Raw genomic sequence first — 22,968 nt, forward strand, 5'->3', positions numbered from 1 at the left:
GAATTCTTAAGATGCTACATAATGTAGCAAGAAGAAAGCTTTGAATCTTGCTTCTCTTGTCTGGGTCCTGTGTAAAGGAGAAGATGTATGCATCTCCCCCCTGCCAATTTACAGAAGAGCTAGAAATGTAAGAGAGAACAATTTACACTTTGTCACTGCCACTGTGGTGACAAAGTGTGAATTTAGAAGTGCTATATTTAGTGAGATTGTCCGTGTAATGTTTAAAAGTATAAGACTGTGATGTGCCTTTGGCTACTGCTACTGCTAAAGAGAATCTAATTCATTACTGCTAGCAGTAGTCATTCCCACCCCCTTTATGGGCATTAATTCATTCATCACAGAAACCAGCAGTGAGTCCTAAATATTTTAGCACATATCTGTAACTCAGGTTTCCCAGCACTTGACACTCTCTACTTTTTATGAGTAGATAGTGCTTTCCTGTAAAACACTATAGTTGTAATTTTAAACTAGAAATCTTAACAGTCACAGACATGGGAGGATGCAGTTTGCATACCGCTGCATTTCCTCTCAAATTGACCGTCTTGCAGGGAGTCACTGCAGCGTCCCGCCTAGACAGGAACGACAGAATTAAAACATCAAATTTGTGCACCTCCCTCCGGAGATACAATTTGGGGTAAATTAGCAGTAGCCACAAGCAGCAACATAACAGAATAAAATTACGTAGGTAATAACAAAACTCCCGCAGTCAAAGCCATGCAGTGAAATGCTTCAGGAAAGTTGATACTGTGAGCAAACCATAAGGCATATATATCAATTAGAATTAGCTATTACAAACTAGATTATTCCAGTAGCTTCCTGCCTCATATGCTCAGAGGCACTCTTCTTTTTATCATCACTTTCCCAGAAGCCCCTCTTGATTTTGGCTAGGTTGCAATGATGTAATTATGTATTTATTTATTTTGACGGACTGCCCTGTTTAGCTGCTGAGGAGACAACGAAACGCTCCCTCGGTCGCAGGCAGCTTCTGGAGTGTGTGCGCGCACTGTCCTGTCTTCCCTCCTCTTTACCGGCACTGAGGAGGATGAGCGGGGCGGGGCGGGGCTGCCTGTGACCTGACCGCGCGCGCGCGCCCCTCGTTTGCCCCGCCCTCAGCAGAGCGAACAAAGGATTCCCGCTCCCTCAGCGCCTCCTCTCCACTCTCCTCTCCCCGGCAAGTGCTCCTGCGCGCGCCGCAGCACTCGAAGAGGCGGGGCACTGGGAGAGGGCGGGCCTTTCCGGGAGGCTCGAAGGCGGCGTTGCCAAGCAACGCGAAGCTGGCAGGAGGCGGGCGCTGGGAAGCGGGAGAGAGAATGTGAGTGAGCGCGCGCGCGCGCAGTTCGCCATGGGAACCGGTGGTCAATTCAGTGAGTCGCGCGCGCGGGGGAACCGAATCGGGCGGGTTCATTTTCCCTTTCCATGCACTTCTCTCCCTCCCTCCCTCTTTCTCTCTCCCGCCCCCACGCACACAACAAAGCGCCTGGTTTTGCCCCCTCGCAAATGTTACAGTGGTATATTTTTAAGTACTGGATTTCGAACGCCACTTGAAGTCACACACGCATCAGACCCCGCGGCTAAATCACAGGTGCACGGGTTAATTTTGGTGGCGCTGGTGCACTCTGCGCATGGTCAGAGGGCACACCGCAGTCTCGGCGACCACCCGAGCACCATCCCCTGGCACGGAAAGTGTTCTGAGCCCTAGAAGTTCCGGTTCGAATTAAGACACACCCGCCTTTCCCTGTTTCGCTCAGCTGTTGGGGGCAATTCCTCCGACGAGACGTGGGGAAGGAAAGGGACACCCTCGCCCTCCCACTTTCCCGATTTCCGAAGGAGGGGCGAGAGGCAGCCATGGTCACAGAATTGTCGTCGTCATCATCATCATCATCACATCACTGACCACCATCATAATAAGCTGAGAGGGTCCATATAGTGATGAGGAAGTTCACTCAGGATCGGGGACCTTCTAAAACTGGGGATAAGTCACCAGTGCGCCTAGCTTTTTTCTTCTTCATGTCCTACATGTGTGAGAATCTTCCTTTGTAAACAAAACGTCCCTCCAGACTTTGAGGTTAATCCCTTTCGGTCTGTGAACAAGGCATTTATTTCCACAGTAATAGGGTCAGGAAAGTCCTTTTGACCTTAGCAGGACTCTTTGCTAGGATCCTGGCAACAGATATATAAATATATAAAAGGGTGTCACATAGAGGAGGGAGAAAGGTTGTTTTCTGCTGCTCCAGAGAAGCGGACACGGAGCAATGGATCCAAACTACAAGAAAGAAGATTCCACCTAAACATTAGGAAGAACTTCCTGACAGTAAGAGCTGTTCGACAGTGGAATTTGCTGCCAAGGAGTGTGGTGGAGTCTCCTTCTTTGGAGGTCTTTAAGCAGAGGCTTGACAACCATATGTCAGGAGTGCTCTGATGGTGTTTCCTGCTTGGCAGGGGGTTGGACTCGATGGCCCTTGTGGTCTCTTCCAACTCTATGATTCTATGACTGTTGGCACAGATTGATATTGGAGTAAGTTTTAGGCACTTCTTGTTGGCCTTTGTCTGTCTCGAGAGACAATGGAGTGCGCCTCCAGGGGTGAAGTCAAAAGGCTGTGTTAGGACTGAAGTGACGCCCCCAGGGCACAAGTCTGGTCAGTGTGTATGGAGATCCTGGGATGTGGGTGGCACTGTGGTCTAAACCACTGAGCCTCTTGGGCTTGTCGATCAGAAGCTCAGCAGTTCGAATCCCCACTACGGGGTGAGCTCCTGTTGCTCTGTCCCAGCTCCTGCCAACCTAGCAGTTTGAAAGCACGCTAGATACATAGGTATCTGCGGCGGGAAGGTAAGTGGTGTTTCCGTGCACTCTGTTTTCCGTCACGGTGTTCTGTTGCGCCGAAAGCGGTTTAGTCGTGCTGGCCACATGACCCGGAAAGCTGTCTGCAGACAAACTCTGGCTCCCTCGGCCTGAAAGCAAGATGAGCACTGCAACCCCATGGTCGCCTCTGACTGGACTTAACCATTCAGGGGTCCTTTACCTTTACCTGGGATGTCCAGATGATAAGACCCGCCCGCCCCACTCTCGGCCTTGCTGATGTGGTCCAAACAAAGGCTGTGCAATGCATTTGTGGCACCAGGTTGGCTGCAGGAGTTGCCAGAAGGAGGTGTACAAGATGCTATCCGACAGTCTTAGTGACTCCACACTGGATTTGTGTAGGGTTTACTCCTGAGCCTTTTCTTCTCCCAAAGATATCCCACAGGGCAGTGGAGGTTCAGGATTAGAGTTTTCCTTCTTCTAGATTCCCAGGTGGACAAGTCCCATCTGCCCATCACTTCCCTCTCTACAGCATGTGCAGAAACCACCTTGTTGACCGTTGGGCCCAGTAGCGGTCTTGTCCTCTCAATCTGTCAGAGCCTGTCTTCACATGCAGGGGAAGTCCCTAACTCAACAAGGGTTTGAGACCCAGTCGTAGCCATTGTGTGGCCACTGTTGCATGCTGACAGCTTCTAGGAGCCCCCAATGAGAGTTGAGTGCAAGGGGTGTGCTGACTTGAGCTTCTTGGGGAAAGTGCAGGTTAAAAACGTACAAAATAAATGTCATTATGTTGCAGGGAAGACTTGCCAAAGGATTTGTTGCTACCATTATACAATGGGGGAAAGCAGAACTATGGAACCTCATAAGATTTTGCGCCGGGTCCTGTCACACTGAGAATGTTTGTGCTGCTCTATACAGTGGTACCTCGGGTTAAGTACTTAATTCATTCCAGAGGTCCGTTCTTAACCTGAAGCACCACTTTAGGTAATGGGGCCTCCCGCTGCTGCCGCGCCACCGCGTGATTTCTGTTCTCATCCTGAAGCAAAGTTCTTAATCCAAGGTAATATTTCTGGGTTAGCGGAGTCTGTAACCTGAAGCGTATGTAACCTGAAGCGTATGTAACCCGAGGTACCACTGTATTTAGAATGTGTTTTATAAAAACCAGATGACAGAACAGAGGGAAGTCGATGGCTCGGTAGAGCTAAAAATTTATAAAGGGAGGTATGATGTTATAATAATGTTAAAAACGGAAAAGCAATAAAAATATTATATAAAATAGAGAATGTTTGTGCTGTTCTGCAGAGCCCAAGGCAGGGCAGAGCAAACTTTTAAAGAAAAGTATACAAGATGACACCCCCCCCCAAAGTTTGCTTTCTCTTATCTTATTTTGAGCCCTTGTTAGTAAAAGTTTTCAATTGCCTGGAAATGTGTATGTATGTAGCCAACAGCTTATCTGCTTGTTTTCAAATGTTGGATTAGTGGTATGTGTAGACATCAGGCATATCTCTTTTTTTGCCTCCTGTTTCAAATCAAGCCTCTCAACTGTTTGGAGCCTGGCCAAGATCAGGCAAAGTGTAGAAGGTGCCCTTCATAACAAGAGGCCTTTGAAAGCTTCTGGCACTGTGCGTTCCCATAAAGGTAAATGTGGGTAGTATTAAAAATCAGCATGAGATGTTCCTCTTAAGAAGAGAACCTTAAAGGATTAGATTGTAGCTTCTGAATCTCTTATTTTTGATGGCTGAATGAGGCGCAAGTAGTAATTATTCTGTGGTCCTCACAATCTCCCAAGCCTGGGCATTTACTCCTAATTTAATCATTTATTCCAGAAAGAAAGAGTTCGAAAGAAAGAAATGGAGCTAACCAGTGAGCCTTTGCCTCAAGAAAGTAGAAACGAGACCATTCTCCAAACCATCTCAAAGGTCCAGATTTCTGAATCAGGAGAGTTCAAACCTGACCCAGGTAATTATTATTCATTAAATTTGTATACTGCCCTTGATCTGTAGATCTCAGGGTCATTTACAGCATACAAATACACTACAGAAACACTGAATACATAATAAGAACAAGAACAAAACAAACCAGTAACACACACCCCAACCTCCCACAAACACATTTAAAAGGACCTAGGATGTTAGTCAACCAAAGTCCTGGTTTAAGAGGAACGTTTTTTCACCTAGCACCTAAAGGTGTACAGTCATCCCTCGGGTTACAGACGCTTCAGGTTGTGTTTTTTCGGGTTACGGACGCCGAAACCCGGAAGTACCGGAACAGGTTATTTCCGGGTTTCGGCAATCACACTTTGTGCAGAAGCACCAAATTGCAACCTGCGCGTGCGCAGACACAGTGCTGCAGGTTGCGAACGTGCCTCCCGCACAGATCACGTTTGCAACCCAAGTGTCCACTGTATAATGAAGACCCTGGTACCTAGGCTGTTCGATTTTTCATTCCATATCCCATGGATGGTATCATTTAAAAAAATCTGTTCACAGTAGTTGGCTGGGGCTGATGAGAGTTGGAGTCTCACAACATCTGGAGAACACAGATTCCCATTTCTGCTGTGAAGTAACACTCCTGCGCACTGCAGCTTCTGAGCTGAATGGAAGCATATTCTTTAGTAGAGAGGTGATGTTGCTGCTTCTTTACTTCTTCTGTTGCGATGTATAAGGAATGTATATAGCCACACACATCCTTTTTAGTTGCAGCCTCTAGCCCACACCCAGGGTGAGGATGAATGAAGGGAAGAGATGGTGCTTGTGCATTTGTGTGAATGGATATGTTTGTGGGGGGGGGCGTGGATGAGAGGGAGTGTCCCACACCCACCCACTTCTTGCTTTGGTCCCACTTATCGCCACCAGTATTGCAGCCCTTACTTCTGAAAAGGTTGTCTTCCTCTGGCTCATGGGATCTGCTACCACTTTCCGAAACACAGGGAAGAAAACCTCCGGTTAACAAGGAGCTTTGTTCCTTGATCTTAATTTTGCTTCAAGGTCAGATTTATTTTCCACCAGTTTTGAAATCATTCAGGCACATTGACACAAAGAGGGCAATCTGTGCATTGTGTGCATGGGACTGCTTTCAGGATTGGGCCCCTCAGGTGCCAAGGAGTGTTGTAGATTTTTTTAAATAAAAAGAATACACACACAGTGATTGCTGGGTTTGTTCTGCAAGCATATTTCCTGGCAGATGGTGTGGTCAGCTTTGATATTCCTGTAGATATGGCTGTTGAAGGTAAGGGGGCTGAATTTTGGCTCTCCTTCTCCCCAGTTTAATCAGACACTGTAAAAACTGACTGTGTCATCTGTATAGCTGGTACTCGCAGGCAAACTGTTGTGTACAGTGAACTTTGGATTGGGGCCACTTACTTTGGCTGCGAGCCCCAAGTTGTATTTCGCAGGATGCATGCAGACAATATCAAAAGAAGTCCGGAGACTGTTTAATGCAGCTTGTAGTGTAGCAAAACAAGAACTACGTCATCTCATAGGTGATGATAATCCAATGAATATTGTTTTAAAGTTTCAGGATCAAATACTATTTTTGTTTTTTGCTTTTTAAACAGAGATTTACAGTCACGAGTATCTGCTTTCAAGGGCTGAATTGTTACTGGAAAAGCGGATTAAAAATGGAGATCCTTTGGCCTCTTTTCTCAGAGGGCAGATGTATTTTGAAGAGGTGGGACTTTGCACACACACCATATACATACATGAAGAAGTTTGAAATTGTGTTGGACAAGTATCAGTGTCAAAATGTGGGATTAAGAATTCAGATGCCAATATGTTAGGAAAATTCACAACCATTTACCAGGTCAGATTGGTGTAATGTGCTCAAACTGGCTCATTTTCTATCTGCTGTAAGGGGAGAAATTTTAAGGGGAATCTTCCTGTCCTGCCAGGAAGATGCAGAATTTCAAGTTTATTCATGCTTTTATATTGCTCAGGACTTATATTATTCTATTCAGGCTTTACATCTTTATTTTTATTTTACTGATTTCAATATGTGCTAAAATTGGGCCCAACAATTTAAGGGGCAATCCAGTGATTTGCCAGAGAGATTCAGAATTTTATGTTGTTGTATGTAGTTTTATTTGGGTATGGGTCAGTTTTATTTATGTAAACTTAAGTCATTTTTATGCAATCTGTAATTTGCTAACATTCATGCTTTGTGATGTCCAGTGGCTAGATACAAATGAAGAAATTGAAATCCATTTAGGACTCTAACCATTTGTCTAGTGATCCTTTGTGGCTCAGTGGGAACCCCGATATCAACTCAGGCTTGTCCAGTGACCTCAGTGAAGGAAACTGCTCTCTGTACACAGCCCATCACAAAAGCACACACAAAGCTTTGGGTTCATGTGACTTGTTCTTTCCAGTGGTTTCTTCCCAAGAACCTCTCTTCTGTAGTGCTTGCATTTCTGTTTAGGGGAGCAGGCAGAGAACCTGGCCTGTTTAGCAAGAGAACAAAAACAGCTAGTTCTTATTCCAAGGTTCTCTGCTGAAAGTGACATGCATCTCTCATGGCTTGGATCCAGGCATTCCACGTGTTTTATTAAATAGTTCACATAATTTCCATATTCCAGGATGTCTAGTTGCAGTTTCTGGGTTGGATTTTATATTTTCTTTACAATATTTTACGTTAAAATGGCACAATTGTATCCCAAAGGCTTCAGTAGCTAGATTTAATCCTGAGTATTTGATCTCTCATTGTTTCTTGCACAGGGATGGTATGAAGAGGCACTGCAGCAGTTTGAACAAAACACAGATTTTCAGTCCATGTATCAACTAGGCGTAATGTACTATGATGGACTGGGGACCCCACCAGATCCTGTAAGTTGCAACCAGATTGGTTCCCCCCCCCTTTGGTTATTCATTAGGTAACAACTTTTCTTACTTAACAGCATGAATTTCAAAGATGCAGATTAATAAGTAAATGTCTGAAGCATAACATCATTGGGCAGAGCAAATCTGTGGAGCCAGAATCAGAAGATGCTTCTAGACTGTTAGCCTTATCAGTCATTGATAAAGTCAGGTTGTGCAATCATAGTTTATGGGGGGATCTTGCCCCCCCCCCGCAAAACATCCAATTCTGAGAGCGCTGTGTTTTTTATTTATTAAATTTCTATACTGTCCTTCATCTGAGGATCAGAGGGCAACTTAAAATATAAAAAACAAAAAAATGCATACCATAGTAACAAACAAAAACAATAACCCAGCCCCACACAATCTAAAAGACCATAGATTGTTTCGCCAAAGGCCTGGGAACAGAGAAGAGGTCTATCCATGGGAAAGGTGGTCTAAAATATTCTATGGCCTCTGAGAGGCCCTACTGAGAATCATAGGAATGTGCCCTAAATATGGTAGGCAGAGTCCAATATTGTCACAGAGAGACTTTCCTGGTGCTTTTGTTATGATCTTTTGGGTGCTAAGTAAAAAAAAAAAAATTATCTGTACAAGACTTTTTTAAAAATCAGGCTCTCAAAGTCAGATCTGTAATTTGCTGTACATTTGTGCTGCTGTCTTGGTTTTATCTCTTCCCCCACTCGACTGCTAAAAATAATTTTATGCAGCAACTAATTTTTTTGCCTTTTTAAACTATCACATTGTCTTCTTTTTGTGAGCAGCCTGGAGAACATGTATCAGGTGGCCTACATAGATGCTGGGTAGTATGCAATGCTACTACAGTGGAACCTTGGTTCTCGAACTAAATCCATTCCGGGAGTCCGTTCAAAAATCAAGGTGCGGCTTCTGATTGGCTGCAGGAGCTTCCTGCAGTCAGGTGGAAGCTGCGTCGGACATTTGGCTTCCAAAAAACGTTTGCAAACTAGAACACTTACTTCCGGGTTTGCAGCATTCGGGAGCCAAAACGTATGAGTACCAAGGCATTTGAGAACCAAGGTACCACTGTAGTCCTATCCCTGAGTGCTGCATTCATGCTAGAGCAAAATGTATGCATAAGTGAATTCTGATACAGTGGTATCTCGGGTTAAGTACTTAATTCGTTCCGGAGGTCAGTTCTTAACCTGAAACTGTTCTTAACCTGAAGCACCACTTTAGCTAATGGGGCCTTCCGCTGCTGCCACGCCGCCGGAGCACGATTACTGTTCTCATCCTGAAGCAAAGTTCTTAACCCGAGGTAATATTTCTGGGTTAGCGGAGTCTGTAACCTGAAGCGTATGAAACCTGAAGCGTATGTAATCCGAGGTACCACTGTACAAGGGTTTTTTTAAAAAAATGAAATAAAAATGAAGAAATTTATATGTTGCCCAGTTAAGTTTTAAGAGCCGATTACTGTATTAAGTTTCTACAATTGCTGGTCAATCTTAATCATATGAAATATTTCCTAATGTCACTAGAGGGCAATATATTTGTTACATTGTGGGGTGGGGTGGGGGTCATTGGGATTTCCAAAGGAAATGCACATGAAACCAAATGAAATAAGCAGATAAAACTGTGAGAAATCAGGCACACTATGCATCTGGCTACAATTTACCAAACCCTTTCTGTTTTACTCAAATTGGTACTTGTAAAAAAAAAAATCACTAGCACATCCTGGGGAACTGGGCTGTTCTCCAAGTCTGTTGGCTGCTTGCGGTAAAGGACGACGACAATGGATTATCAGCAAACCACTACTCTCTGATTTGATGCCACAGAAGAGAGTCTCAGGAGTACGCCTGCCTTAACACAGGCATTCACCGCCTAAAAAGAAATCACTGTTTCTATACTACAAGGGTCTCCCAGAGCAGTGCCCAACAAACCAGTAGAGCACAATATTTCATCATGTACATGTTAAAAACATAAGCCATAAAACCATCTGAAATCAAACAGGCAGTAACGCCTTACAAAACCAATCTCTGATCAGGTCCTAGCATGTTGATGGCTATCTTTGGAGATAGATACAATCACTCAGGCTAACATACACGTGTATCACATACCTTACTTGTGGATCCAAGGAAATATGAGTAATCCAAGCTTCCATCCATGTAGACAACCCTGTTTCCAGCCAATCTGACTGGTTGCTGGGAGCCACACAATGATTGTAGCTCAAGCTTGCCAGAGAAGCCTCCCCAACTGGAATACATTTCTGCTTCCTTAGAATGGCAGAAGCATCATTTCCCAAAACTTTGCCTTGATCCTAATAGTCCTATGCTAAATAATAATAATAATAATAATAATAATAATAATAATAATAATAATTTATTGTTTATACTCCGCCCATCTGGCTAGGTTTCCTGATACACAAACCTTTCTTCCCACAAACTTTCCCCCCGGTAACAAACAGTTACCCCCTTGGTAACTGCTACATTTAGTGAATTGTTAATGTTTTCGTTAAGTTTGCCAATATGGATTTCATATGCTGTGTTTGGTAGAGTTTTGTTATGCTGTGTATTTTTGCTGTTTTTGTCACCTACAGCAAAAGGGAATTGAATATATGGAGAAGATTATCAACTCCAGTTCCCCTAAAGCAAGGCATTTGAAATTTGCCGCTGCCTACAACCTTGGAAGAGCTTGCTATGAAGGATGTGGAATTGAGATTTCAGAGAAAGATGCTGAACGGTAACCTTCACGAGACACCTGTACTACGTGGATGCACTTTTGAGAAAGGTCACATGCGTTAATGCCTCTTTCACGCACGCACACATCACTCTTTGCCTCGTCACACCACATAGCTATTTTACTGGTAGGAAATGTGCAAAGCAGGAATCATTTTCTCAGCACGGAGACGAGGGGCTCAAGTCTACCATTTTTTCCAGGTTCCCACTTCATTGTAATTGCAACTGGACACTGCAATATAGAACAGCCGTAAAGCAGGAATGGGGAACCTTTGTTGTTGTTTTTCACATGTCAAAGCCAGTATTCACTTAGGAGTAATCTGTCAGGTGTCATTGGTGGGCAGGGACAGAGCCTCTTTGTCCATGCATGCTATCACCTTTTAAAAAACATTTCATTCCCTTCTCCATCACCTCCACATAATGGGTTTGGCTGCCAGGAGATGGAACAACAGATTAATTTTGCCAGAGGTCTGAGCGATAACTTACAGAGGGCTTTTTAACTCTCCACCTTCCATTGCTTCATCTGTCTTGGGCTGGATCTAGACACAGCAAAGAAGCATTTCAGTTTAAAGCATTGTAAATTTAAACAGGGAAAACAGGTAGAGAAAAATGGGACTCCACATCGCCATCTGGTGACACAATGTTATATCGCACTTAAAGGTAAAGAGACCCCTGACCATTAGGTCTAGCTGCGGACAACTCTGGGGTTGCGGTACTCATCTCGCTTTATTGGCCGAGGGAGCCGGCGTACAGCTTCTGGGTCATCTGGCCAGCATGACTAAGCCGCTTCTGGCAAACCAGAGCAGCGCACGGAAACGCCATATACCTTCCTGCCAGAGTGGTACCTATTTATCTACTTGCACTCTGATGTGCTTTCGAACTGCTAGGTTGGCATGAGGAGGGACCAAGCAACGGGAGCTCACCCTGTCGCGGGGGTTTGAACCGCCAACTCAGAAAGCCCCAGTCTGTGGTTTAACCCACAGCACCACCCGCATCCCATATCACACATACAACACACATAAATCGCTTTTTCTTTCCAGTCTAGCTCTGTCCATTGCTTCTCCCTTTCCCTTTATTCTTCTGCCCACCCCCATATAAAATCAGTCAGTGAGCCACGGGTTACCTATGCCTCTTTTAAGAGGAACAGGCCAACCATGCCACTCATGTTTTCCTATGTCTTACAGTTTATGGTTTATTGCTGCAGACCATGGGAACCCAAAAGCAAGTGTAAAGGCTCAAACAGCCCTTGGGATGCTGTATTCAGCAAAGCATCGAAAGGATCTGAAAAAGGTACGTGTCCTGCTTTGGCTTTCATCACAAAGCTTGATTCAGGTGTGCTGTCCAGTTAAATGAGGCTGCTGTGATTTAGATGTGGCAAGAATCAAGTGAGTAGTACAAAATACTTGTGCCTCCACAACTGGTTTGCAATGAAAGGTTGCCAAGCAATTTAAGGTGTTTCTGGTGTCTTTTGAGGTGCAGCACATTTTGCCAGGGGGAAGAAAGTTTTACAGCAGCACTGCCCCTAATTTGCTTGTAGCTGTAGGCAACTAGGCATGTGTAAGAGCTATTGCAGGGGTCAGCAAACTTTTTCAGCAGGGGGCCGGTCCACTGTCCCTCAGACCTTGTGGGGTCTATATTTTTTTTGGGGGGGGGGATGAACAAATTCCTATGCTTCACAAATAACCCAGAGATGCATTTTTAACAAAAGCACACATTCTACTCATGCAAAAACACCAGGCAGGCCCCACAAATAACCCAGAGATGCATACAAATAAAAGGACACATTCTAAACACGCTGATTCCAGGACTGTCTGCGGGCTGGATTTAGAAGGCGATTGGGCTGGATTCGGCCCCCGGGCCTTAGTTTGCCTACCCATGAGCTAGTGGCTCTTTGTGAAGCTACATCCCCATTTGCATCAAAATATGATCCAGCCATTATGACGCTTAATACAGTATCCAGCTGCACATTGGCAGTGCATGCAGAAGCCTGGTTATACAGGCAAATCCTTCTTGCTTGACTGAGAAAAAAATACCTATTATCTTTTCTCTATGTGAATAGGGTCTCCCCTCAAACATGCTTGGTATATTAAACCATTTAGAAGAGCTAGCTTTTACTACCTTTCAGAATAAACTAAGAGACACAGTAGCCTTTCACCTTATCTGAATTTAGGGTACCGGATACCCATATCACTTATGATCATTGCCACTGCAAGAAGTGAGATGTGTGGTTTCCCCCCACCCCAAGCCATTTGCTTCCCTGAGTTTTCAAGCAAAACACACTTCCCCTATTTAAACCAAACATTCTTGCCTTAGCTTTCAAATACCTAGGAGAAAGAAGGATCCAACTTGCACCAATATAAACTCAAATCATTCCCCTGCCCCAGAAAGTGAGCCACAGCAATTATGAGAATAATTTAATGTACCAATCAGCAGATGAAGGGCAGTGTAGAAATAAAATGAAGATGATAGCAGCACTACAAAGAAAAAGAATGAAGTTGTACGTTGGCAAAAGCAAAATTCACTTTCGACCCTTTGACATTTGTGTCCAGGTTTGCGTAATGAAACACTAATGAGCTGCGTGGGTTGGCACATCAGACTTGAATCTCATGATAACAGCATTAGTCATTTGAAGGAAGGCTTGAACATCCTGGGGTAATTTAACAACCAGTCTTTTCTTAATGCCATGAGCTCAACATTTCAAAAAATAAGAAGGCATTAAATATCAGAGAAGTTCTGCATTTATAACTAAGCAAAACATCTGGCAGGCTGTAAATAGAAACATTGGCTTGCTCTTTTTAAAAGACTGTGTTCTAAGATTAAGTGCTCAAACACACTTCCACTTGTCTCGCTGCTTTCCCCCAGGAAAACGTGCTGTTTACCGCTGAATCAGAACAAAACGTCAATTGGGTTTTCTGCGGATCAACATTTGTTCCGATTCAACAGCAAGTTTTCCTAGGGAAAGCAGCAGGGCAGACAAAGAACCTCTCGTACCAATGCCTATCAAGCATAGGGCAAGCAGAAATGTGGTGGACCAGCCCCAAGAGTCTATACTGCAGTTGGCAGCTGCCCATACCCTACGTCAGAAGTGCTGGCGTGTTCACTACCATTTTCACTGCCATTTATGCATATGCCTAAATTGGGAATCGCCAACATTTTCGGGACCGCGAACAAGCAGGAGAAACTCACGGGCACCACATATAAACTCCGCAACCAAGGCCACACCACAACCTGTTCTATGGGCTGCAACAGAATGTTTCTTTCAAGCCTGATTTCAGCCAGGGCAGGAGACCCCGTAGGCGTCAGCAAACGCCCCTGTGGGAACCACATTAGTATCCCCTAGTCCAGGGGTCTGCAACCTTTAAGACAAAAAGAGCCACTTGGACCCGTTTCCGAAGAAAAAAAAACTGGGAGCCGCAAAACTCGTCATTATAAAAATAACTTTTTTGTCACTTTTTTATTATTTCTTTGTTTGACCCCTCAGAATTACTCCTCCTCATAGAAATAAACGTTAAATTAACAAGTTACCTTTTTGTGTGTGTGTGTTCTTCACTCCCCTTCAAAACAGTGACCAGCATACACGCCCCTTTCAATGCAGTGACCAGCGTACATGCCCCTTACAATGTAGCGGGCGGCCGGCGGGAAGGTGACGTCGGGACGGTGCATGACTAACGCACGCACCGCCCCCTTGCGACGTCACAGCCAGTACAGCCCCCGCCACAGTGGGGAGTGTCGGGGCGCACAATGCGCCTCCTCCCCACACTAGTATCCGACCCGGAGCCGCGGCAAAGGTGTAAAAGAGCCACATGCGGCTCCGGAGCCACAGGTTGCTGACCCCTGCCCTAGTCTATGTAATCCTGCCAACCTAGCAGTTCCTGCCAACCTAGCAGTTCGAAAGCATGTTAAAGTGCAAGTAGATAAATAGGTACCGCTCCGGCGGGAAGGTAAACGGCGTTTCCGTGCACTGCTCTGGTTTCACCATAAGCGGCTTAGTCAGGCTGGCCACATGACCCGGAAAAACTATCTGCGGACAAACATCAGCTCCCTTGGCCAGTAAGCGGGATGACCGCCTCAACCCCAGTCGTTTGTGACTGGACTTAACTGTCAGGGGTCCTTTACCTTTTTTAGTCTATGTAATAAGAGAGCCCTCAAATCAGTTGGCTAAAGTGCCAATGACATGTAATTTAATGGCCGTTATGTTATGGTGATTACAAGTCTACATCTCTGCCTAGCCAGTGAGGCTGCTTGTAAGCGTATTTTGTACAGTACGCATTCAACCATGATGCCACTAACCCCATTCTTTCTCCTACAGGCCTTCTTTTGGCATTCAGAAGCTTGTGGGAATGGGAGCCTGGAATCACAGGGCATCCTTGGTCTTATGTATTTTTATGGGCACGGTGTACGTCCAAATTTAAAAGCTGCTCTGGAGTGCCTGACTGCAGCCTCAGATCGTGGGAATGTCTATGCTAAAGGTCACTTGGTGGAATATTACTACAAAAGGAAATTTTTTACAAAAGCAGCTGACTTTGCCAAAAGGTAAATTAATTCATTAGTAATTCAAGTGGAAGCTAATGATGAAAACAAAGGCATGATTAGATCAGTTCCTAAAGAACAGATACATAGAAATATGGTACCTTTTAATTTTTGTGTTGCTGATCTTAAAAAAACAATTCTGCTTGTTGCAACTACATTTCCTCTCTGCTTGACTCTCCTTGCTTTCTCCAGCAAAAGGGAAAGACGGTTGGGGGGGAGGATAATCAGTTTTATGTTTTGCCCTTAATATCCACCAAATTCAGGATACTAGATTTTAAGTGGGAGGAACACATGAGTTTACCCAGGAAAGGCATAATGATCTAGTTCATATCTGGTGAGGCATGGTGGTAGGACAATTTTCTTCATGTCACTGAATGATTTTACTTTCCAGATCGCATGTTCAAGTGCTAAAGTAATCTTTTTCTAGCTCAAGGGTTTTTTCAGCAATACATCCAGCTTCAGTTTTAAAGCACTTGGATGTCATTTGAGAATGGAGAAATGATTCAGCACTCTCATTTTTGCCATAATGGTTTTGTTAAATGATGTCCTAGAACTTTGGGAAATAGCTACCATTCCACTTGTTCCTACCTGGTTTGTGACAAGAATGATACATCTAACCTTTTGCCTAATGGTGCACGTCTAAGCATGCTCACTCAGAAGCAAGGCTCAGAGGACTGCAGGCAGAGAGGGGAGGAGTAGATGACATTGAGGGGATTGCTATGCAACCAGGAGGGAGGAGGCAGCATTAAGAGGACTCTTCTTTTGAGTGGGGGGAGTCGACCCACCTTGTCCCCGAACCAGAAGAGCTGAAAGGGAAGTATAAGAGAGGAAGGACTGGCACCCTTCGTGCTGGAAAGGGGTGAAGACTCAGAGTGACCAACTCATAGTTAAGAGCGGCAAGCTCAGAGCTGCTCTCTGGGTGTTAATTGTAAATAAACATACCATAAAACTGCCAGAGACTCATTAATTCTTATCAGAGCTTGCTTGCCTGCCTGAGATCATTACAACAAGTCACTATACTACTGTGAAATCTTTGGGCCAAACTCAACATTACATTATTCACGTTGCCTGGCCTTGTACAAGCTGATTTCATTTTTTGTTTAGCCCAGTAGGGGCTGTGTCCCTACTTGCTCTGCTCGCCATTCCTCCACGTTTACTCCAAGTGGTTCCCCCTTCCCACCCCATGCAACTACTAAGCTTGGTTTTCACCACCACAACCCCATTTCTGAAGCCACTTCTCTATTCCTTTCTTCAGCCCTGCTCTGCACCTGGTTTTGCCTTCACTGCCATGTCCATTTGTGGGCTCTGCGTCCTTTTTCTCTCACACAGGAGACAGCTGAAGAATGGAAGAGGGAGATGTTTGAGTACAATGAGAAGGGAGGGACCCTGAGAAGAGAGAACATGCTGGTGTTCTGGGAAGGGGGAGCAGGGAGGAAGCCCCCAATTAGGACTGGTACCATAGTAGGGGGAAAGCCCTATTTCCTCCCAACCCCCAGCATGCTCTCAGTCTGGATCGCCACCTTCCCATGTCAGTTATTTGTTTAACACACAGCCAAACAATTTGAACACCATCATGTCTGTAAGTTGACTTGAGTCCCATCAGGGAAAAAGGCGGGGTATAAATAAATGTATAATAATAACAATAATAATAATATCTAGTCTGGCCCTTAATTCTCCCAACTTATAATGATTAGCTTGCTTTGCTATGAGATCACAGCAAAGTTCTAATCTCATACCTCCTTCTGACAGCAGCAGCAATGCCAGCTTTTGCAGACCCTTCTCCTTCTAATGCTGTTTTGACCAAGAGCAAAAGGCTCTTAGTATTTAACGTCCCCTCCATTTTTTTCTGAAAACAGCAACAAAAGCCCTATCAACATGCTTTTCATGTTCAGGCAAATGAGAATGAGAAGACAAGGTGCATGGGGGCAGGGACTATGACACAAGCCTGACTCTGTTGCTATTTCACAAGGAATATGGCTTTAACAACCCTTTGCTTGTCTCTTGGTTCATTTGCAAAAAGTGGAGAAGGGGCATGAGGATTTTAGCACAGAAGTGCACCAATTATACAAGTTATTCCTGCTTCTTCCCTTAAACATCAACATGTAAGGATGCTGTCATGCTGAAGTTTGCGTGGCTGCTGGTAGGCCGCCACACCAACTCCAGTATTTAATAAATAAAATAAAAACAAGTAAACAGGGCAAATGACAGGCAGGCAGGTGAGCAAACAAGCACTGCAGTGGCAGGCAGCTCTGACAAATTTATTTAATGGAGGGGGGAGGCACATCAGAGAGCTGTTTAGCAAGGCATTCCCTCCAGCTGTGGTAGCATTCCAGAAAACTGCTCTTTAAAGCACCTCCCCATTGCTTTAAAAGGGGTTAGCAGAAGGTGTGAGGAGAAGAGGGATAGCAAAGGGGTGGGTGAGGTGTAAAGTGAGAGGTCTGATCAGATGTGGAAGAAGAACAGTTGGCAAAGTCCTAATGGCGGCCCCCAAGTGTTCTGAGAATAACTAAACTTTTACCTTGCATTGTGAATCCAAACAGGACTGCAGAAAATGATGACGTTGAAAAGTTAGCAAAGGCAACAGACTGCATTCCTTTTTATATAAAGAGAGGGCTTGCTATGGCTTCCTTCTACTTGGCTAGATGTCTCCAGTTTGGCCTAGGAACACAACAAGATTTAGCAGCAGCTAAAAATTATTATTCTAAGGTACGTTGCTTTAACTCTGTTAGTTCTTTGAGGCGACATTATTTGGATTTTCATTCGAAATACTTTTTTTAAAAAGTGTGTGTCCTTGTAGCTTTGTAATGTAAGTTTTATATAATACAATGAAGGTATAAAGTTCATTTGCAATTATGGTCACTCTACTTCATCTTTGTGTTTATAGGCATGCAGGCTGGATCCCGATCTGGCTTCTGAACTTGAGCTACTGGCTAATCATGGGCGAATTTAGAGCATCATTTTGATGAATCTGAGCAAGTTCCGGCAGCTTGTCTTTATAACGACAAATGTCAGTTGTCGTCCAGCTTTTGATAAATCATGGTTATTATTTCAAGCATTTTAGGCACATAATGTTCTGATTATCTTCATCTAAAATAAAAGCATTGTATGAGTTACTTTCAGTGTTACGTAACCATCAAGTTTTGGTCAACGTGCATTAAGTTCAGAACTGTAGCTCTGTTACCTGGTATCAGGGTGGGGTGCAGGACTGTCTCTCACCATTTCTGACAATTTGCCATGCTGACTGGGGCTGATGGAATCCAACAGCATTAGGAAGGCTGTCCAACCCTAGTTTACTTAATAAAAAGTGCATCGTTAAATGCATCTTTCATTGCCTACAAATACTTAAAAGTTTTCAAGGCCAGCTTATTAAATACCTCTCAATTCTTAAATATTTTTTCTTATTTCAGTCATCAGTTGCAGCAAAAGAATACTGGAATTAAACAACTGAACCATCCTTTACATATAAAACTTTGTTGAAAAGTCCCATATCAGACCTTTCTAGTATTGCTGAACAGTAGCACACCCTGTAGATGCTGAAGCTTTACAATTTAGTCACCGTCTGTTTGTCAAGACATGCCTCTTGGGCAGCTGCATGAAACTGGTGAGCACTAAACCCTCTGCCCTGCAGAATCAAAGTAAACCGTGAGCTCAGGCATGTGGCGTTGATCACTGACACACTGTGACACATTGTGTGCATTTGAAATTGTACCATAAAAGTCCCTTGCTACTCAAAAAGCTAATGGACATTTTTCAAGGCAGTAGTGGCTATGTTTTGAGCTGGCAAAGGACTGAGGCACCCACTCATGGAAAAGCAAAGTGGCTGTACTGCGGCATTTTTCTTTAGGAACAAGGAACTGAAAAGGGATTTTTTTCTCCATCTGTTCAAGGTGTGGGAGACCCAAAAGGCTTTTGGGCCCATTCAGGCTTTGGAATACCATCACATTTCCTAGCTGGACTAAATTAAGTTTCAGAAAATTCAAAAAGCAGGAGTCTCCAGCAGTGAATTGGCAACCTTCGCATTAAATCCAGATGTTCTTTTACCAGTGCTTTAAAAAGAGCCATGTTTAGGAAAATAGCCATATAGATGATATCAAGAGGGGATGTAAGGTTTACGTGAACAGGTTATTAGTATAATTGTTTATGCAATGAATGCCAAGTCATTCATTCATGTGATTTATGACATTAAATCTATGTTCTGCATCTTGCAGAATCAGTGCAATTCTCTCTGAAAGCAGCACTTTGACCCACTGAAAGTGTAGCTTAATTATGAAACACTACAGTTCATTTTTGTTATTTATTGCTTACAAAGGCTCCAAACTATGGGAAATCTTTGGTAAAAATAAAAACAATAAAATTTACACAATATCTTTACATATATTGCACAACAAGGCTCTTCAATACAACAAGAAAATAGAGGAATGTTCATTATCCTCAGCAAGGAAATTAACTGTACAACATTCATTGGTATACCACTAAAGCAAAATGCCTTTCATAAATGTTTTAAAATACTCTATAGTTCTTATACCTTATATTAACATTTACATTTCAATCTGCATCTTAAACAGAATTATTCATGTAACAAGTTAAATAAAAGCCAGAAACTACGCAGTGCTGGCATTCTACCGTATCGTCAGTTCTTTCAAGTCTTGTTTGCTCCATGTAGAATTTAAAAAGAAAAGAAAAAATACAAATTTGCAGTAGTCCTCAGCCAGCCCTCTGTGGAAAAGAGGGAAATAAGTTACATGTCTGCTATTAAGAACAGACATGTCTCTAGTAATTCACTTGTGCAGATTCAAACCTGAGCTGCTTTAAGCTGCTCTAAATGAGTTCGCAACTCAGGACACAGTTCAATTAGCAGCAATTCCAATAACACCTGGAAAAGAAGAGAGATTAAAAGCGTTTTCACCCTCTTTCTGAACCGGTAATTACAAACTTGGATAGCAAGTCATTAATAGCTGCAGAGATCAAGCCCACACACCCTGCCCCCAAGGGCTACCACCTGGATCCCACAGTGGTCAATTCAGGGACAAGAGGCATACATGGAAGGAAGCAGTTACTGTAAAGTCCACAGATTATTGTGAGGCCCTTTACGTTTTCCTCAGAGTGGCCGTCCAGTAAAAGCCTTTTCTAAGGTTTTATACCTGGTTCCACAAGATCTCGCTGGAAGCTGCCACGCAACTCTGGCGGTGGGCAGGGCACAGCCCCATGGGATTCCACCACCCCAGGCGGCTGCTTCAGGCTGCCTCATGGCCCTGCTTGGCCCTGTCTGGAAGGCTACAGGTTGTCCACTATGTACTGTGGTTCATTGGCTGTTTTTATAAAAAAACCACAATTTGCACATCTGACAGTTGTAGAACCACACATGGAAAAACGCTCTTGGTAGCCCTCTGGGGAGGACCAAATCCTTATTATTCATCAGTGTTTACTGTCACCTACAGGGCTCTGCACAGATTTTCGCATACCTACGAAGACCTCAAGCATTAGTAAATTTATCAGGTTTAGATTATCCCTCTTCCTCCCAGTCTAAACCAAAACCTCAAAGGGCACAGACCTTCAAGGGGATTTTATCTCCCAAATTCCACATTTCCCTCAGTGGATCTCGCCCATCCCTGATTAAAACAAATTCTGCAGATAATTCTGAAAGGTTAGAGGATAAAACAGCTACTGTTGCAGGCCAAAGGGTAAATGCCAGAAACTAACACCAAGAATCCAAGTTCTGAGGTCTGAAGGAAGAGTAATTTTAAGTAACAAACCCATGCAATAATGTGCTGGTAACTCACATAAAGAAGATGCTTATTGGCCTTGGTTTCTTGAAGTGCATTGAAGACTTTGATTACACCATGGCGAGCATTTTGCTGACCAACAAGACTCTGTAGTGTATCTGAAAGAAAAGATATTTAATTTTGGTGACGCATCTGCTGTGTTTTAAGAAATTCAAATGAATGAATTAAATATATATATACAATGAGCAATGTAAGCTGTGTTTTGAGATACTGATTCAAAAGCCTGCATATCCAAAATGTTAAACTAGATTCCTGTTATCTATCTTTTAAAAACAAATCAGAGATTTTAACATCAAGAATATAATATGGATTAATACACATGCAAAGTGCCTTTTTATTTTCAATATTTTGGAGCAGTAGATTTAGTTCCCTGCTTCTCTGCTTTTTCCATATCACCTAAATGCCACCCTGACTTCTTTTAAAAAAACAGTTCTTCTACCCACAGAGTAACATCTGACAGATGTCAGGGATCCGTATAAAGGTTAAATATGCAATTCTCTCTCTCTGTGTGTACTTGGTTTGCTTAAAATTTAATCTCATAGAATCTCATAGATTTGCTTATTAAAGTGGGCAGAGTTTAACTCTGCCTGTGGAGTGTTTTGAACATTCTAAGGGCTAAACAAATGGTAGATATTGTTTATTATCATAATCTCCTTTGATTAATTACATTCTGAACGTTAACATATGACACGTGATTTGATATGCTCACCTGGAATGTTTTCAAGTAATTTTTGCTGTGCTTTCTGTTTCGTCTCCCGGCTTTGCTCTTCACTCCTGGGCTTTGAGCTGGACGCCAGTTTTCCATTTGGCCAAAAAGCATCTCGGAACACGTTGATGTAGTAAACAAGCATTGGTTCACTGAAGATCCAATTTACAGTGTCACGAATTTGCCTTGAGGGAGAGGCGTCAAGAAGAAATGGTCATAATACTATAGCCAGAGTAGACGTGCTTTTAACCCACTTCAAAACTTCCTAGAGACAACTTGCACATCAAGCAACAAAAATAGGGTTTCCACGAGGCAAATATCCACCTAGATACAATATGTTGCTTAGACAATACAGCAACTTGGACTAATCTAAATGTTACTCTTATAACTGCAATACCTAAAATTTGGAAAATAAAAAGGGGGGAGAGAGGGAGAGAGAGCTAGGAACAGGACAGCAGCAAGCAGTGAAAACTAGGTTTGAGTAAAACAATTGGCAGTAATAATAAAATTATACATAAATGCAGCTATAATAATATTAACTATAAAACACAAACTTTTTAAGTTTTAACTTAAAATGTGATACTACTGTATTGTTGTGGGGGGGGGGAGCAGAGGTTTATTTTTTAAAAGGTAGAGGTGAATCCCACTTCAAAATGTTTGAGAAGCACTGTTCTATGTAAACATGCAAATAGCTAGAAATCCTCCATTCTCATGCCCCCTCTGGTGGCTTCTAGTCACATTATATTTCAATGCAACCACTGTGTGTCTACATCTGATACTGGGTGAAGAATTCAGCATCCTGAAACTCTTGTGCTTTCATTTAAAGGGGGGGGGCAAGTTTCTAATCCCCAAAGCTGCAAGGACAGGTTTGGGAGTTTGTAGGGCATGCCTGATGAAGTCTCAGAAGCTTGGCAATGTGCTGTGTAACTCTCATCTCCCCCATGCCTAACATAATTAGAATTATGCAAAATAAGCAAATATATACAAATTGATGCAGATCACAAATTCGAATTTCCTTGGCACCAAATTTTGGGTAAGCCTGGCTCTCCCACCCACCCTGCTTTCTGGTTCAGCCCTGAGTACATAAGGATTTGTGACATAGAAGGCGCATGGGGAAAGTTAAGAAAGATTTGTCTAGAATTCTGAAACGAAGCTTGTGAAATTTTAACTTTCCTTTTCTACATACAAAGAAACATGCAGAAGCTAGTTTCTGAACAAACATGCTAGCCATGTCAGTGCTGTTGTCAGCTGTTCCTGCATCAAGCAGCTGATTCAGAGTACAATTCTAGAAGTAGAGAAATCGTAATGCACTCACTTGTTGATGGTTCTTCCAAAAGTGATTTGAACTAGTGCAATTAGCGTCTTCCTCACCCACTTAAACACTAAAACAAACAAAAGCAAGCAGCACACAGAAGTCAACTCCAAGCATGCAGTTAGGGTCTACTCAAATACTCTTAAGTATATGTTCACGTTATGCTGTTTACTACGTAAAAATCCGCCCCCTTTTAATTACTACAAGTGATTATGTGACTTTTCCTACTCAGCAGCCTTCATAGGGAGCCCAGACAATTTTTTAAAATGGCCAACCTTTCTAGTGAACAATTCTTCC

The 22,968-nt window shown here is 43.3% G+C and overlaps 2 protein-coding genes across 7 annotated transcripts in view; one reads left to right on the plus strand and one right to left on the minus strand.

Moving 5' to 3' along the window:
- Nucleotides 1-1,102: 1,102 nt before the first annotated feature.
- LRP2BP (LRP2 binding protein) lies at nt 1,103-17,983 on the plus strand. 4 transcript variants are annotated; one of them, XM_053402494.1, is made up of 9 exons: nt 1,103-1,312; nt 4,624-4,756; nt 6,354-6,466; nt 7,510-7,617; nt 10,202-10,344; nt 11,525-11,630; nt 14,650-14,873; nt 17,411-17,576; nt 17,755-17,983. In XM_053402494.1, the coding sequence occupies exons 2-9, from the start codon at nt 4,648-4,650 to the stop codon at nt 17,818-17,820; spliced, it is 1,035 nt and encodes a 344-aa protein (XP_053258469.1). In that variant the 5' UTR covers nt 1,103-1,312; nt 4,624-4,647; the 3' UTR covers nt 17,821-17,983. The 4 variants fall into 4 exon arrangements, with proteins under 4 accessions (XP_053258469.1, XP_053258466.1, XP_053258465.1 ...); XM_053402491.1 differs by having other exon boundaries at nt 1,164-1,364; XM_053402490.1 differs by having other exon boundaries at nt 1,311-1,364; nt 4,628-4,756.
- A 1,167-nt stretch (nt 17,984-19,150) lies between these two features.
- Nucleotides 19,151-22,968, minus strand: part of SNX25 (sorting nexin 25) — a 53,555-nt gene continuing 49,737 nt past the window's right edge. The window contains exons 17-21 of one of the 3 annotated variants that reach the window (XM_053402484.1): nt 22,675-22,741; nt 21,363-21,544; nt 20,651-20,751; nt 19,669-19,743; nt 19,151-19,586 (exon numbers count right to left, since the gene is read on the minus strand). In XM_053402484.1, the coding sequence (XP_053258459.1) occupies nt 19,575-19,586; nt 19,669-19,743; nt 20,651-20,751; nt 21,363-21,544; nt 22,675-22,741 (437 nt within the window). In that variant the 3' untranslated portion in view covers nt 19,151-19,574. Of the gene's footprint in view, nt 19,744-20,192; nt 20,752-21,362; nt 21,545-22,674; nt 22,742-22,968 lie in introns of those variants that run through there. The other 2 variants (XM_053402486.1, XM_053402485.1) reach the window with 2 other exon arrangements.

This window comes from Podarcis raffonei, chromosome 9 (assembly GCF_027172205.1).
Source record: "Podarcis raffonei isolate rPodRaf1 chromosome 9, rPodRaf1.pri, whole genome shotgun sequence".
Classification (NCBI taxonomy): Eukaryota; Metazoa; Chordata; class Lepidosauria; order Squamata; family Lacertidae; genus Podarcis; species Podarcis raffonei.